The 14660-nt window shown below is 41.1% G+C and overlaps 1 protein-coding gene across 2 annotated transcripts in view; it reads right to left on the reverse strand.

The window, feature by feature from the left end:
• LOC127299219 (midasin) overlaps positions 1-12083 on the reverse strand; it is a 28604-nt gene extending 16521 nt beyond the window's left edge. For both annotated transcript variants that reach the window (XM_071829009.1, XM_051329153.2), the window contains exons 1-21: positions 11629-12083; positions 11361-11445; positions 10964-11235; positions 10723-10875; positions 10486-10634; positions 9569-9678; positions 9377-9496; positions 8965-9043; positions 8695-8817; positions 8526-8625; positions 8360-8456; positions 7524-7655; positions 7384-7440; positions 7127-7303; positions 6191-6316; positions 4014-5870; positions 3464-3531; positions 3188-3383; positions 2983-3087; positions 2587-2892; positions 14-2242 (exon numbers count right to left, since the gene is read on the reverse strand). In XM_071829009.1, coding sequence (XP_071685110.1) covers positions 14-2242; positions 2587-2892; positions 2983-3087; positions 3188-3383; positions 3464-3531; positions 4014-5870; positions 6191-6316; positions 7127-7303; positions 7384-7440; positions 7524-7655; positions 8360-8456; positions 8526-8625; positions 8695-8817; positions 8965-9043; positions 9377-9496; positions 9569-9678; positions 10486-10634; positions 10723-10875; positions 10964-11235; positions 11361-11445; positions 11629-12047 — 6960 coding nt within the window. In that variant the 5' untranslated portion in view covers positions 12048-12083. The remainder of the gene's footprint in view (positions 1-13; positions 2243-2586; positions 2893-2982; positions 3088-3187; positions 3384-3463; positions 3532-4013; positions 5871-6190; positions 6317-7126; positions 7304-7383; positions 7441-7523; positions 7656-8359; positions 8457-8525; positions 8626-8694; positions 8818-8964; positions 9044-9376; positions 9497-9568; positions 9679-10485; positions 10635-10722; positions 10876-10963; positions 11236-11360; positions 11446-11628) is intronic.
• Positions 12084-14660: the final 2577 nt, after the last annotated feature.

A 14660-nucleotide genomic window follows, 5' to 3' on the forward strand; every position in this document is an offset into this window, starting at 1 on the left:
TTAGTAAACATACAGTAGGGTTACACAAATTTGCATTGTCCAGAACAACCCATTCACCGCATTCAATGGCCCTGATCAAATCCCCAGCAACCCATTCAAACTTAACTCGCTGGTTTATGTTTTCTTTCTGCTGCAAGCTGTAGATGGACTTCAGTGTTTCAGTCAGCTCATGTTTGGTCAATGATATAGGCAAGTCAAACATTTCCAGATCACACTTCATTTGCTCAACTATGTCAGTAACCAAGCTCAATGGTGGCAAAGATGCACTCCTGCTCATCTCAATAAATGTGGAAGTACGAATTGAAGAGTACTTCTTAGCAACCACAAATTCAAACCATTTCACAAACAAAGCCTTCCTGTTCATAATGAGCTCCTTCCAGCGTATATCCATACTCAGACTGAAATATTCGTCAACATACCGCTCAACTTTTGATATGACCTCTTTATAGTGCCTAAAGAAGTTATACTGTTCAAAACATCCCAGCAATTCTGACACGTCGGTTGCCGATGACAAATTCAATTCATGCAATGTATTGCCAGACAGCTGAGCAAGCAAGCGGATCAATGAAGTTTTTCCAGATGAGTGCTGTCCAACAAGAATGCACAACCAACCTTGATGGATACAGTGGATAGCAGCTTCAAGGCTATGAAGAATACTAGGAAGTATGTTCAGTTGGTTACTGTGAACTTCATATGACCGGAAGTTATTTCTTCTAACAGACGCACTTCCAACAGCTAAGCAATGAGCATTGACATGGAGCTTTTTCGACTGAAGAATGCTGGGCTTTATTTGAAACACTTCTTCAAAGAGCTTGAGAACTTCATCGCGGTCAGTTGCAGTTCGCATTCGCTGAAGGTAGACAGTATTTAAGAAGCAGTCATTCTTTGAAGTGTCTGGGGAACGTGCTATGATCTCACAAGACCTAGTAATATCACGTAGATTAAATTCCCAAGGAGAACCTTCTTGGCCATACTTTCGATGTATCATGGTATCCATGAAGAGCCTATTGTTAAAGTGAATCAGATTTCTGAGGATATCTTCACTGAGTAACGGATATAGTGATTTACATATGGAAAAGTAATCTTCTTCATTTAATTCATCAGCATAAACCTTGGTGAAGCGGTTCAGGAAGGACTTGGGGAGGCCTTTCCGCCCACCACCCTGCGATGACGGATTCTGGCACGCAAAGATACGAAACGACGGTGGACATTTGTAAGTTTGACCAAGCTCAGGTATATATACCTCTGCCCGGTGGTCTAAAATGGCATTGAGACCTTCTAGAACAGATTGGGAAGCCAGATTGATTTCATCCAACAAAACCCAACTTCCATTCTTTAAAGCCTGAAGAAGAATACCATCGGACCAGGCAAATTCTATTCCATTCTCCCCTTCAGCTGGCAAATCTGAACCTAAAAGATCCATCATATCTGTCTGCTCCGATAGGTTTATTCGTACAACTTTATGACCAGAATATTTAGCTAATGACACAATTAAGCTTGTTTTTCCAACTCCAGGGCTACCTTCTAACAGAAGAGGTTTTGGTAGTTGCATGGCACGCAATACCCGCAAAACATTCTTACTGGGAGTAGGTGCCGTGAATTCAAACCCCTCCTGCTCACACACCAAATGACCTTTAGGAATATAAAAGGGTGCAATGCCAAACTGATCTGTATGATTATAATCAATATAAACTTCTCTTATACCATCACCCCACCCATAATTCTTTAGATCATTCAAGTCCGAGTTCAATGGCTTCCCCTCAACCTTCTGCAGCTCTTCTAGAAGCAAAGACAGGCAAGTCCTTCTTAACTCTGTAGCCTCAGATTTAGAAAAATTCATTCCCAATGCGAGCCCATCAAGCAATGTAAGGAACAGACCATGTATTAAAGCTTGCTCTGGTCCAAGAATTCTCTCTGTCACATTGATAAATGAAATCCAGGATAAAAGATCTCGTATGGTGAGAATTCTTCCGGTCTGCAATTGGTTAAACCACTTCCAGAAATTAACGATGCAATCTCCAAAGCAAGAGAGCTCAGCTTTGCTGAACTTATCTATAGCTATGCTCTTAAGTTCATCAACATCTGTGACAGCAGGAACCCAGAGTTCTGTGAATCGATTTCTTAGTGCCGGAGAAAGCTCTTTTTTCCCATAGTCACCACCTGGATTCATTGTTGCAAGAATAAAAAAGTTTGGATGTGCCACAATCTTCTCTAGCTCAGAACCTCCTTTCTCAGCCAGTGACTGCGAAAAAAAGACACGATTGAACATAGATAAAAAAAACTGAACCAGGAGAAAGAGTAGTAGATTATTCAACACAGTTTACGATTACTCAACACAGTAATAAAAAAGACATCAACTACATGAACTGGATAAGCAAGTGCAAGTACAATGAACGTATCAAAACGCAATCTACTTATAGAATATAGAACAGACACTAGCAGGCATTTACAATTTTACAGTCAGTAAGATCCATCAAAGCCCAAATGTACACTACGACCCTAAACTTACACTTCCACCCATGTGTTGCTACTTTGGTAAGAAAAGGATGCAGTTCCAGTAGGGAGTAGAAAATTAAGAAGGCGTACCAATTTTCTTTCAGGTTCCAAAACACTGTTCAATCGTTCAAGTACACTGTCATCAGCCAAAGAAATTTCGTCAATAAGGAAAAGATCTCCATTCTTCATTGCTTGCACAAGTGGCCCATCCTGCCAAAGAAAAATTGCCTGCCAATTCTGGTGGAGATGCATCAATTTCAACTTAATTTCGTCCATGTCATTAAGCTCTTGAGGTTGCACGTCTGGAAATAGTTCCTTTTCTTTTCGGTATCTATCAAGTATTCCATTTATATGATTTATGACACTAGCAGCTCCAGATATATCAGAGGGAAATGTCTGTAAACAATAGAAAAATCAGTTCGCTACTCTGGAAAGTGTCTATAACCCATCACTGAAACACCATATGCTAAAACCAAAAAAACATACCACATCTCCTGCAATATGAATGAAAATTTTCATTTCCATCATTCTTGAAATAAGATGTTTAAACTCGAGGGCTATTCTCGACCTATCACGTATAGGACAAAATCCCTGCGAGTGACAGACATGCCATTATGCTAGTGAACAAAATCTTTGAAGCGTAATACAAAAATACAATTCGTAGTAAAGATTTAGTTGACAGAAAACTAACCCCAATGAAGTCTGAAGTCTCAGTATACTGATGGCAGTTCAGAATATGTAACTTTACTCCAAGAACAGCACTTAGGACCTGGCAAACTGTTGTCTTCCCACCGCCTGTTTCACCAACAAGGAGGACAGGCTCTCGTGACCTGTAACAGCGCTCGATAAGGAAGTACAGCCTCCACATACTTTTTGTCCAAGTGATACTGTGAGAGCTCAAAAAGATATTTCATCAGATCAGGAGAAGGCAAAACAAACACTCAAGCATTAAGTAAACAAAACTCACTTTCCAAAGCTTTCTTGTACTCTCTGTCCTATAGCATGACGAGATAAGTTATAGCCATAGATGCCCTCCTGCAAAATATAATCCCTAAATTAGAAAACAAGACTCAAAAGCAAGCAGCAATAGAAGTACAACCAGAGTACAATCACTATGCTTCTAGTAGTATGCCAGAAAAAAAACTTCCAGCCTACTACAAATTTCCATACATGTATGACAATGTTGGCAACTATAAATTTGAAGCCTTCTAGTACAACCATGTCAAAAAAAAAAAAAAGCCTTCTTGTACAACATGTCTAAAAATTAAAATGTTTCCAGCGGAATGATATGTACAGCAACTTTCACATTGAGTGTCTACTAAGTGGCGTGCATGCAATTTCAGGAATTGTGTGGTTATATAACATATACAATAGTAGTGTTTCAGTATTCAGGCCAACATTATGATCTACGAGAAATGTTCTTTGAAAAGTGGGTTTCCACCAATGACATAGAAGATAGAACAAGGATGCTGGAGAAATGAAGTGTTAGTAAATACCACAGAAAAATTAAAACCTACCGAGTTATATAAATCAGGGATGTTGAGTTTAACACGTAGTTGGCGTTCCAATGCTTCTTGAACAACAACTTTCTCATTGTCATCCCTTAATCTCTCCGCAAGAAGTAAATAGCCATCCTTAGCCAGATCTTCATATGACTTCCCCTCGAATGCTCGGTACCGATTGGCCCAACGGAACAAATCTCGCGCCGTAATGAAACCATGTCTGCCAGCAAACACTCTACTGCTTTGTCTATGTGTTTGCAAGTCTTTCATAACTTGAACCATTTTTGTGGCATAACTGCGAGCAACTGTACACCGCTGCTCCAAAATTGTGATTAGCTCATCTTCTGGGATTTCATCAACATGCACTTCAATGAAACGGTTGCGGAATGCTCTAGACAGCATTTTACGTCCCCCATAAAGCACAGGTGGGTTTTGAGTAGCAAAAAGCATAAAGTCAGGATGAGCAGGAACAGTCTCTTGAAGCTCTGGAACAAACAGCTCCCTGTTGTCATCTAACAGCCTATTTAAAGCTTCCAAGACATCTGAAGGTGCAAGATTTAGCTCATCCAACACTATCCAATGCCCCTCACGAACAGCCTTCACCAAAGCACCCTCCTGAAACTGAAGCTTCCCATGACTGTCGGTGACATACGTACCAAGATATTCTTGAAGATCAGTATGCTCATGATTGTTGATGCGGACAAATTCATGGCCAGTTTTTGCAGCAAGATACCTCACCAGGCTAGTTTTGCCGCTTGATGTTGGACCTTGGAGGAGTACAGGATATTTTTTTATGTAAACAGCACGGGCAAGGTTAACTATGTGCTCAGTAACACTGCTGGTTAACACATAGCTGCACAAAAAATCATCTGATTCCGAAACATCCAATTGCTTAGATTTTTCTACAAAGTAATCAGCAAAAGAAATGCTTGGTGGCACTCTTCCATTTAATAAAAGAGATACTATTAAGTTTTTAATGATTTTTGCACTAGGGACATCCAGCATTGTAAGAAAGAACATGCAGAAGCCATCATAAAGAGATTTCCTGAAGCCAAATATTTTCTCTGCGGTTTTTACATAACCTAGTGCACGAGAAAGAGATCTCAGAGTAAATTGGGGCTTCTGATTAGCTCCATCCTGCAGCTTCTCTTCAGCTTCCTTTTTTGCTGCTTTATAAAAACGAACAATGTTATCTATAACTCCTTTAGCAGCATGCAGACCATCCAGATACTTACTGACAAAAAGACGGAGATCGTCGTCATCCATAAGATCATCAACAAAGCATTCTGTAAATCTGCTCCTAAACGTGTATGGCAACTCTCTTTTCCCAGCATCAGTTGCTGGATTCATACAAGCAAACATACGGAAGCTAGGATGGCGTTCAATATAATCCACATCACCCCTTTCGGCCAGGCACAATGTGCCCATCTCTCCATCCAGTACTGCACCGATTCTCTGGAGAGTCTCTGGAGGTGCAAGGTTAACTTCATCAAGCAAAATCCAATCACCGTTTCTTATAGCTGAGACAAAAGCACCCTCCACAAACTGAAACGACATGCCAGCGGCTGAACCAATTTGGCTATAAGCAGCATTTAGCCTGGAAGAAAGGGAGCTCCAGTCAGATATAACTTGGGAAGGCAGCTGCCTCTTCCTCTTGGAACCGACGCTGACTTTGTAACTATCTTCAACTAGCTGCTGAACTTTGTCTTGGGAAGGCAGCTGCCTTTTTCTCTTTAAACCAACGCTGACCTTGGAACTTCCTTCAAGTAGCTGCTGAATTCCGCCAGCACATTTTGCCAAACTACGTAGTACCTTCATCCAATTCTTCTCCATTACATACGAATCATATTTACGTAATACAGCTTGATTTTCCTGAACAAGCAAACCAGTCATTCGGTAAATATAAAGGATTCTACGGCATGTTGATATATCTAAATCTTAGGATTAAGGACAAGAGAATCGTGGGCTAATAATCGATCTTAAGCAAACCTTCCATAAACCATAAGCCATCAAAGTAGATCATAGAACTTATAAGCCACATAACATCTTTAAGTTTATCTAATAAGCTAGCATGTGAAAGAATCGATCCATCAGAGTATTAGAAAGGCTAACCAAGCTACAAACTAATTGTAACATAGATCAAAGAATTTCAAGTATGGGCCGACACCATGAGAACCAAGCGATCGCCGCACCTTCACAGAAAAACTTCGACAAAAAAGATCCTTGAACTCCACATAAAGAGGATAGCATATTGACCGAGCATCTGTCGGCTTAAACCCACCGAGGAGATCCGATATATCACTTTGCTGGCTTAAGTTCTGTAAAATAACAAGACAAAAAGTTATAAACACACAGCAAATCTCAAAGATTGTGCGACCAAGATAGAAAGTATGATCTTTTCTAGTACACGTTTTGGAATCTCTATGTCACAGAGGAAGCGGGAAATGCAGTTTTTATGCTACTTTCCAATGAAACGTATCCTCAATAATATTTGTGAAACACTATTAACATGTTCCACTTAAGCATTGTATCGAAAATATTGTGCCCGAGTTCCACGTGGCACTGGCGAATGGAATGATAGATTGATACTTCGTGAGATTCATGGCTTTGTGATTTCAATTCTTTGCAATTGCATGGTAGGTAGAATTTATTTATTTTTGAGCGGACATAGGGGAGGCAAAGTAAAATTTTATACATAAAGGAAAAAAATGTACAAGAGAGAGAGGATATGCAATGGGCGTAGCCCACGCCCCACGGGATAGCTACAATCTATCTAGCCAGCTAATTAGGGGAGCTTTCAGATCCATATAAGTGTCATGGTTTTAGTTAAAATTTGAGCAAATTCGAACTAAAACCATGACACTTATTATGGATCGGAGGGAGTAGTTCATTCAGTATTAAGATAATTATGATACTATAGAATTTTGATGATTACAACTTTTGCAATGGTAAAAAAGAAGCTCAAATTTGAACTAAAACCATGACACTTATTATGGATCGGAGGGAGTAGTTCATTCAGTATATAAGATAATTACGATACTAACGAATGTTGATGATCACCGCTTTTGCAATGGTAAACGAGAAATTCAACTATTATAAGAGAATTGTATGATACTATTTGTCCATACCACCACAGTCAATGGCCGTTTAAGCCAAGTAGCAAGATTTTGCACAAGTGTAGTCTTCCCCGTCCCAGTTTCACCAACAAGAAGAACAGGCTCATTAAACTTTATTGAACATGCAACCCTCTCAAGAACTTCTAATGCATGGCGAATATCAGCAAAAGGCCCCTTTTGAATCAACGCCTACAGAAATGAAACTCAGAATTAGCAAACAAGCAGAAGCGTAAGAAAATATGTGTTGAAAAAAAAGCAATGTTCATTACCGGTTTGACAACGCACTGCAGCGTAACTCTGCCAACTTGCAAGTCAGTGTGTCGAGCCTGTGCATTAGGAATGATTAATTTTATTAAAACAAAAAAAAAAAGCAGAACAGATGTTATATAGAGGAACTCAGTAAACATGCCTGGATAATGGGCTTGTCTGTAGGTTGCATGGTTTCTGCTAGATGAGGAACACCTAATATTCTAGCAATTTCTCTTGCTACATATAGCCTTTTCTCCGGAGATGATAGAGAAGCAGCAAAAATATCAGCAGCCTAGATAAAGAAGACAGAGGGTCATTTAATTAACTGAGAAAACAAATTGTACAATTAGAGTTGTTCCTTACGAATCATTCTTTCCCACTAGGACAATATAACATGACAAAGTGAATGCATGCCATTTTTTCCATGTGTCTTCCCATGCGAGTGCATTTACCAGGGGAGCGCTGCTGCTTAAAATAATATACTATATGATCATAAAGCAAGTTCTTAATAAATGTTTTGCAATGTGTTGGAAGTTATCATTAGATCCAGAATTGAAAAATAAAACTACAACAACACTTCACTTCTCAAAGTGGCATATATTCCTGAATAATCATTTGCAAAAGCAGGCTTTAAAATACGGCCATCAAAAAATGTGTTATTTACTTGTACCATTTCAATCTTCATGCACTATCCCACACAACCACAAGTCTGAACTGATGGAAAGGGCTAGGCAATCCAGTTATACACACATCAACATTGATCATGTCCAAGATGCAACTTGAACCAGCTAATTTTCGTCAGAGTAACAATGTAATTCTTAGTTATGATAGTATTTAGTGTAAATTATTACAACCAATACACACATTTTCAAGTGGCTAATCTGGCCAACACAAAGTTCAAAACATTTAACTTAATGCTTCCATTATGACATGTTTTGATGACCATAGGGAGAACATCAGACTATAGAGATAGTAGAAGATAGAAAGAGCAAAAACCTCGTTGTATATGAATTTACAGTCACTAGATGCAAATCCCAGGCCCTCAAAGCTGAGATCAACGCCCGCTATTCTCTTGCACCATTTGAGCAGGTCCCTATAAATGAAGATTATGAAGTTTGTTCTTAAGGATGGAATAATAAACAATGCTGCAAGAAGTATGCACCTTAATGAAAATCTGTGCAGAATGCCATCAGATAAACCTCCAGCTAAGTTAAGCCCACCAAACTGATAAGAAACCAGAGAGTTGACCTTTTCAAAGGTATCTACAAGACATGCATTAATTACACAGTTAGAACCTAGAAAAAGAAGTGATAGAAGATGATTTCATCTACCTATGAGCTTAGAGGAGATGGGCTCCAAGCTTGGGTAGCATCCATTAACTATATTAATCATGTCTTCCCGGTTAGGTTCTCCCAGCATCACTTTTCTCCACAGTGCACTATAGGTTAATCTTCCTGATGAAAAGATGTAAACAGTGATGACGTTAATTAAAACAGACACTACTTTACTCATTAAACATGCAAAGTCGTGGGGTTGTAAAAATGTAAAACTATCACTGTGGGGTTCAGTGATTACACAGTAATTTAACAAAACAAACGAACCTTCCAGGGCATGTGAAACATCATGCTTTGATGTGGTGACTGTAGCAAATAAACGGAAGCTCTCAGCAACTTCAACTACCTGTGTTAGAAATTCCAGAATTAGTAAGCATCTGCAGGTAAGTGACATCCGTCCCAAGTATCTTCTCTTCTACTACCTCCGTTCCAAAATATAAGCCTTTTTAGAAAGCTAATGCGTTAGAAATTCCAGAGTTAGTAAGCATCTGCAGGTAAGTGACATCCTTCGCAAGTAGATATTCTTCTCTTATACTACCTCCGTTCCACAATATAAGCCTTTCTAGAAAGCTAAACTAGCTTTCTGAAAAGGCTTATATTTTGGAACGAAGGTAATAACATGCACTTGTAATGGCATTATAATGATGTCAAACAACCAAAAAGCTAAGGCCAATTTCACCTCTGCGTGCCCAATCGAGAAAGAGCTTGAACCTTCCAATAAAGGCAGTAAGACTGACTGCACATCAGTGGGTGCCTTGTCGATGTCTTCAAACACAATCCAAAATCCTTTCACAATGGCCTGTCCCCCAATAAGATGGTGAATACAAATTTATAGCAAGAATCTCCATAGGGTTTACAGAGGGAACAGTACCTGTGTGAGAGAACCAGGGGCCCACTTGAATTCTCCAGGTACTTCCGTGCATATGTAACTTCCTATTAAGGTCCTGCCATCCATTTGCTCGTCCATGTGGATAAAAAGCACTGCAAATGTAATTAGTAGTTAGTACTAAGTAATGAAATGCATTGAGAAATGAGAACTAGCAGTGTTCTCAGAGATGATATGATCCGTTCCACAACTTTGGGAAGACAATACTTTCGGCCAGTGGTGGAGGCAGGGTGACAAAGCTGCTGGATCAGAGCCCTGTTTATTACTGGCTTCATCCAAAATTTTTATTTTTTAAATGAATAGTCACCGTATCTAAAGGGTTCGCTAGAAAGATGTTGGGTCAGCTTTCGGTTGGACAAAATGACAATGAATGAAACACTCCCGTTCAAGCAATAGTATGAAAGGTGTAAACCATGGATTTGCTGAACTACTCAAGTAGCGACAAAACTCGACAGGGAGTTCTCAACAATCTATCGATGGAACACAGCATTTCCATGAGGTTAGTTTGGAAACTGCTGGGACCAACAGGCACACAGCAAGCAACCGAATTGGGAGAAAAAATATCTGAACTTATAAGAGTACAACCAAACTTTTCTTCCAATGTGGCTGTCTATTTCTGTTTGCCTAGTGCAAGTATCAACACATTAGCAAAACTACATGAAGCAACTCTGAAACTAGCAGACAACAGAATGCTTCGCTAAAAACTGTAATGGTATGTATATATAAGTGTATTAGCCCATACAATAAGCATACCCCTTCTACGGAAGAATACCCCTTCTGTGCATGTAAGTGTATTAGCCCATACAATATCTAGTAGAGTGGACCTAGTTTGGGGTTACATAAAATCTTGTACGGAAGTTTCTCAACATTGTCAATATGAGTCGCAGATTAAAATTATATACCTCGATTTCCACGATTCTGTGCCAATTTGTTAATCAATGCAGTTTTTCCTGCTCCAACAGGACCATAGAGAAGCACGGGCCACCTCTGGCTAACTGCCACCAGAGCTACCTCATAACTCTTCCTCATTGTGGCAGTGAGCACAAACGAACTAACAGAGAAAAAAAAATCAAAATTACTATACGCAAGATGAATGCAGCAAGAAATATAGCTAATTGGATACAAATAAATGAACAGACCTTCCAATGGTATGCTCCTTCCCCATTGTAACCGCTGGCCAATCCGACAAGGTATCAGCCAAATAAGTGACATCAATGTTAGAATTGGTCTCTTGAGTTTGCAGATATAAAGAGGCTTTCTCTAAGGAAGTATCCATGCAATACTCCTTCCATCTAGAAGATGAATAGCTTGTTATCATAAAGTCGTCAAAGTCAAGATCCAGAGAAAACAATAACAAAGAAGAGAGAATGAGAAGGGAACCTCAGTAGACATGTAAATGCAGCATCTGCGCGGAGACCAAAACTTGCAATACCCCTATCACTTGCTTTGAGAACCACCATGAGTATTTGTATTGAACACCATCTAAAGTCTAACCCAACACTGTAAAGTGGGTCATCAGGTAAAAGGTAATCAGCTGTAGTATCTACAAGGTCTAAGAAGCAAGACCAGTCCCATTGCTCACAAAATACTCTGGGTTCCAATTCTAGAAACCGATATGATACTCGTGTGGCATCAAGGAAGAGATGTAGTCCCTGAAAGCAAACGATGAGATGATAAGAATTAAGTCACAAAAACTATCACAGCTGGAACAAGTAGTATACTGGAAAGGGGAGCAGCCATGTATGTACTTAGAATTTACCAGATGAAGAAGTAATACCTTGGTAGGAATCGTTGATGGAACACCTGTGCACAAAAGTCTTTGGAATGGTGGTGGAGAAAACTTGAAGTAGTTTAATACATATCTGCAATGAAACACAGTTTTTGGCTAGTTATATGACATTGGGTGTTTGCCTGCTTATGTGCCTAGTTCAAGGCCAAATGTAGCAGTAAATTGAGTAAGGAACTAGATGGCGAGCCAATTTTTTGCAGGTACAAACAACAAAACGTGTTGATAAGAGTGGCGTGGGGAATTTCAATCAATTTACCGGAGCAAGTAGGGGGCGAGGTCGAGGGCGCGGGAGAGCGCGAGGCAGGCGAGCTCGTGCAGCCGCAAGCCCCTACCCCTGGAGAGGTAGAACTCGACGACGCGGGTATCCCCCTCCCCGGCCTCCTCCTCCTCCTGGCTGGCGGCGCTGTCGACAAGGAGGGCGGTTCCAGCGGTGCGGAGGAGCGCGGAGGCGCGTTCGAGGAGTACGGGCGCGAGCGGGAGGAAGCAGCCGATGATGGGGAGGGTGTAGCGCGGGTGGAGTAGCGGCTCGGCAAGCGCGGCGGCGACGTCGTCGGCGGCGGGCGCGGCTGGCGCGGACGCGAGGGCGAGCAGGCGCGAGTCGGCGGCGAGCGCGGGGCAGCGAGCTAGGAGGCGCGAGAGCGCTGCGGAGGTGGAGAAGCTCCGGTCGAGCGACATGGCTGGCGGCAAGGGCAGGGACACCGGCGAAGGCGGTTTGGGGGAGGGGAAGTTTTGGGCTGCGTGTGTATATATGGGGGGAAGCTGGGTTTAGGGTTTTAGGGCGGTGCGGCGGAGACGCCGTGGCTGTGACGACGCTCGACCGGGCCGGGGTCGGGTTCGGGACCTGGCTCGTGCACTCGTGCCTGGCGTGATTTGGTCAGATCAGCAATTCCTAGTTCGTGGCTTCGTGCGCTGCCAAGATAAATCACTCCAAATTCTTGCATGTTGAACTGATGACAATTTATTTATTTCCTAATAACTGCTCCATGATTCACACCAGACTGACTAGCTGCTAGCATCATGCAATTTGCTTCCATGTGACTTTTTTTTTTGTTCGTTTTCAAGCTTCAACGTGAAGATTTTATTTATAACTGTTGTCCGCTTTATTTCCGCTTGATGCTTCATAGTACAAGGAATACTTGCTTCTAAGACATTGAAATCTAGTGTTTTGTCTCCTACCTATATAAAATGTGCTTCAAAAGACCAAATATTATTTCGGTGTAACACTATGCTGCTTCCGATATGACAAAGATTTGTTTTCTACCAACATTGATTTCAAAAGAGAATATATTTTAATTCAAAATAAATGGTACAACGGTCACAGTATTGCTTCCAAGTTAAGTGGAGATCTCCAATCTTGTAATTAGTACCCTGAAATAATTCGCTTGGAAAGACCAAATGAATGTTTTGTGGTGACATTACATTGCTTCCAATGAATGAAAGATTAGTTTCTATCAACAATCCTTACAACAGAGAGTATAACTTGCTTCAAAAGTATATAGCATATGCTCCAATGGTATCCAAAATTGCTTCCATGTAGGAGTACAACAAGAATGAGTCATGGCAAGGGTTAGGTATCGTGCAATTTGGATAAATCTCCAATGTGTTCCGCCGTGATAGCGATGGTGTAGGAGTGCCACCATGATGACCCACTGAAGCATGTGATGTACTTTGCCGACGATATCTAGAAGAACACCCTACCCCCGAGCAATAGTGAGATCTCTTTGAGGTTTTTAAAGTCCCGGTACTACATCCCTCAATCGAGCCCCGCAAATTGACTCTCCACCGTTGAATCTGGCTCGGCCTCTTTCATTATTTCGATATGTGTGCTGGAAAAAATGTGTTATGCCAAATATGTATAATATTTGGAAGCATAAAATAATTGGAAGCACCTTGCATGTTGGAAGCATAAAATAATTGGAAGCACATATACTAGTGACATGCATGCTCGAAGCATAAAATGATTGGAAGCACATATACTAGTGAAATACATGTAGGAAGCATGAAATGCATAATCATTGAAAAAGCATGAATTGCATAAATATTGAAAAAAAAACATATGCATGCTATGTGTGCCGAACCAAGGTAATCATAAGTTCATAAGGAGCATGGATAGAAAAAGTGAAGCATGGAATATGTTTGCCTTTAAAACATCATGAAATTTTGATAATCGGGTGGTTGTTGAAGCAAGTGTGGAGTACTAATGGAACAAATGAACAGTAATTGGGAGGCATGATCAAACTAGAAGCATCAAACAATTTATATGTGTTTGAATAAATATCCATGATTAGAAAGCATGATCAACTCGAAACATAAATTATCATTTCATAGGAGTACAAAAAATCTGAATATTTGGAAGCATAAAAAATTTCAAAAGCACGATATCACTAATGACATGCATGCAGAAAGCATGACTTGCATTCAAAACATTGAAGAAAATCATATGCAAACAATGTGTAATTGGACGCGGCTTGCCTGCGCCCTGCTCCGAATATGTGGCGAACATCGGAAGCTGCACCAGTTTTTCCTCTACCCGCCCATTTCATTTTTATCCAAAAAAAATACCCGCAAATATGACGCCATATAGAAAACGACCAATACTCGTTGGTAACAAATGTACTAGCACGCAGGGCTGACGTGACTGTAGCGAGCAGTAGCGGCGCTAGCTGCAATGACCCCACGTTCAAGCCTTCATCGGAGCGGGCGCGTGTGGAGATCAGGAGCAAAGGTAGTCATAAACATAAAATAAGGAAGCATGTACTAGATTTTATTTTAAACACCGTATGAACCTTCGTTGCCACTGGTAGAGGCAGTGTCACCGACGCCGGCAGCTCGGGCTCCACGGATTCCAATTGTGGCCTGGCAGCTTTCAGCGAGTGTTGCCGGTCTAGGAAGGCCAAACTACTTCATCTATGGTTGGTAGGAATCTAAGGGGCAAGGCCCACCACCGTCGGTGGTTCACCGTAGCTCGTGTGTGGCAGGGCGGTTTGCGTCGGGTACATCGATCAAGCAGCAATAGAAGACGTTGATGATCCAGTTGGAGATCGCGAGGGAGGGCGAAGTGAATCGTGAAGAGGCGATCCAGGCTTACTTGCGCTACTTCGAAGAGAAGTCGATGACTGTTGAGCAACTGTCATCTTAACCAAGTGTGCTCCCCATGGTGGAGGAGGGAGGCATGGATGTGGTTGGTTGATTTGCTATCAGTCTTGTTGTTCGGACCTCGTGCTAGTCATGTCGGACATGTTTTTTTCTTTGTTGATGTGGAATGTTCGCATCCTGAACTCTTTGGTG

This window comes from Lolium perenne, chromosome 1, assembly GCF_019359855.2.
Source record: "Lolium perenne isolate Kyuss_39 chromosome 1, Kyuss_2.0, whole genome shotgun sequence".
NCBI classification, from domain to species: Eukaryota; Viridiplantae; Streptophyta; class Magnoliopsida; order Poales; family Poaceae; genus Lolium; species Lolium perenne.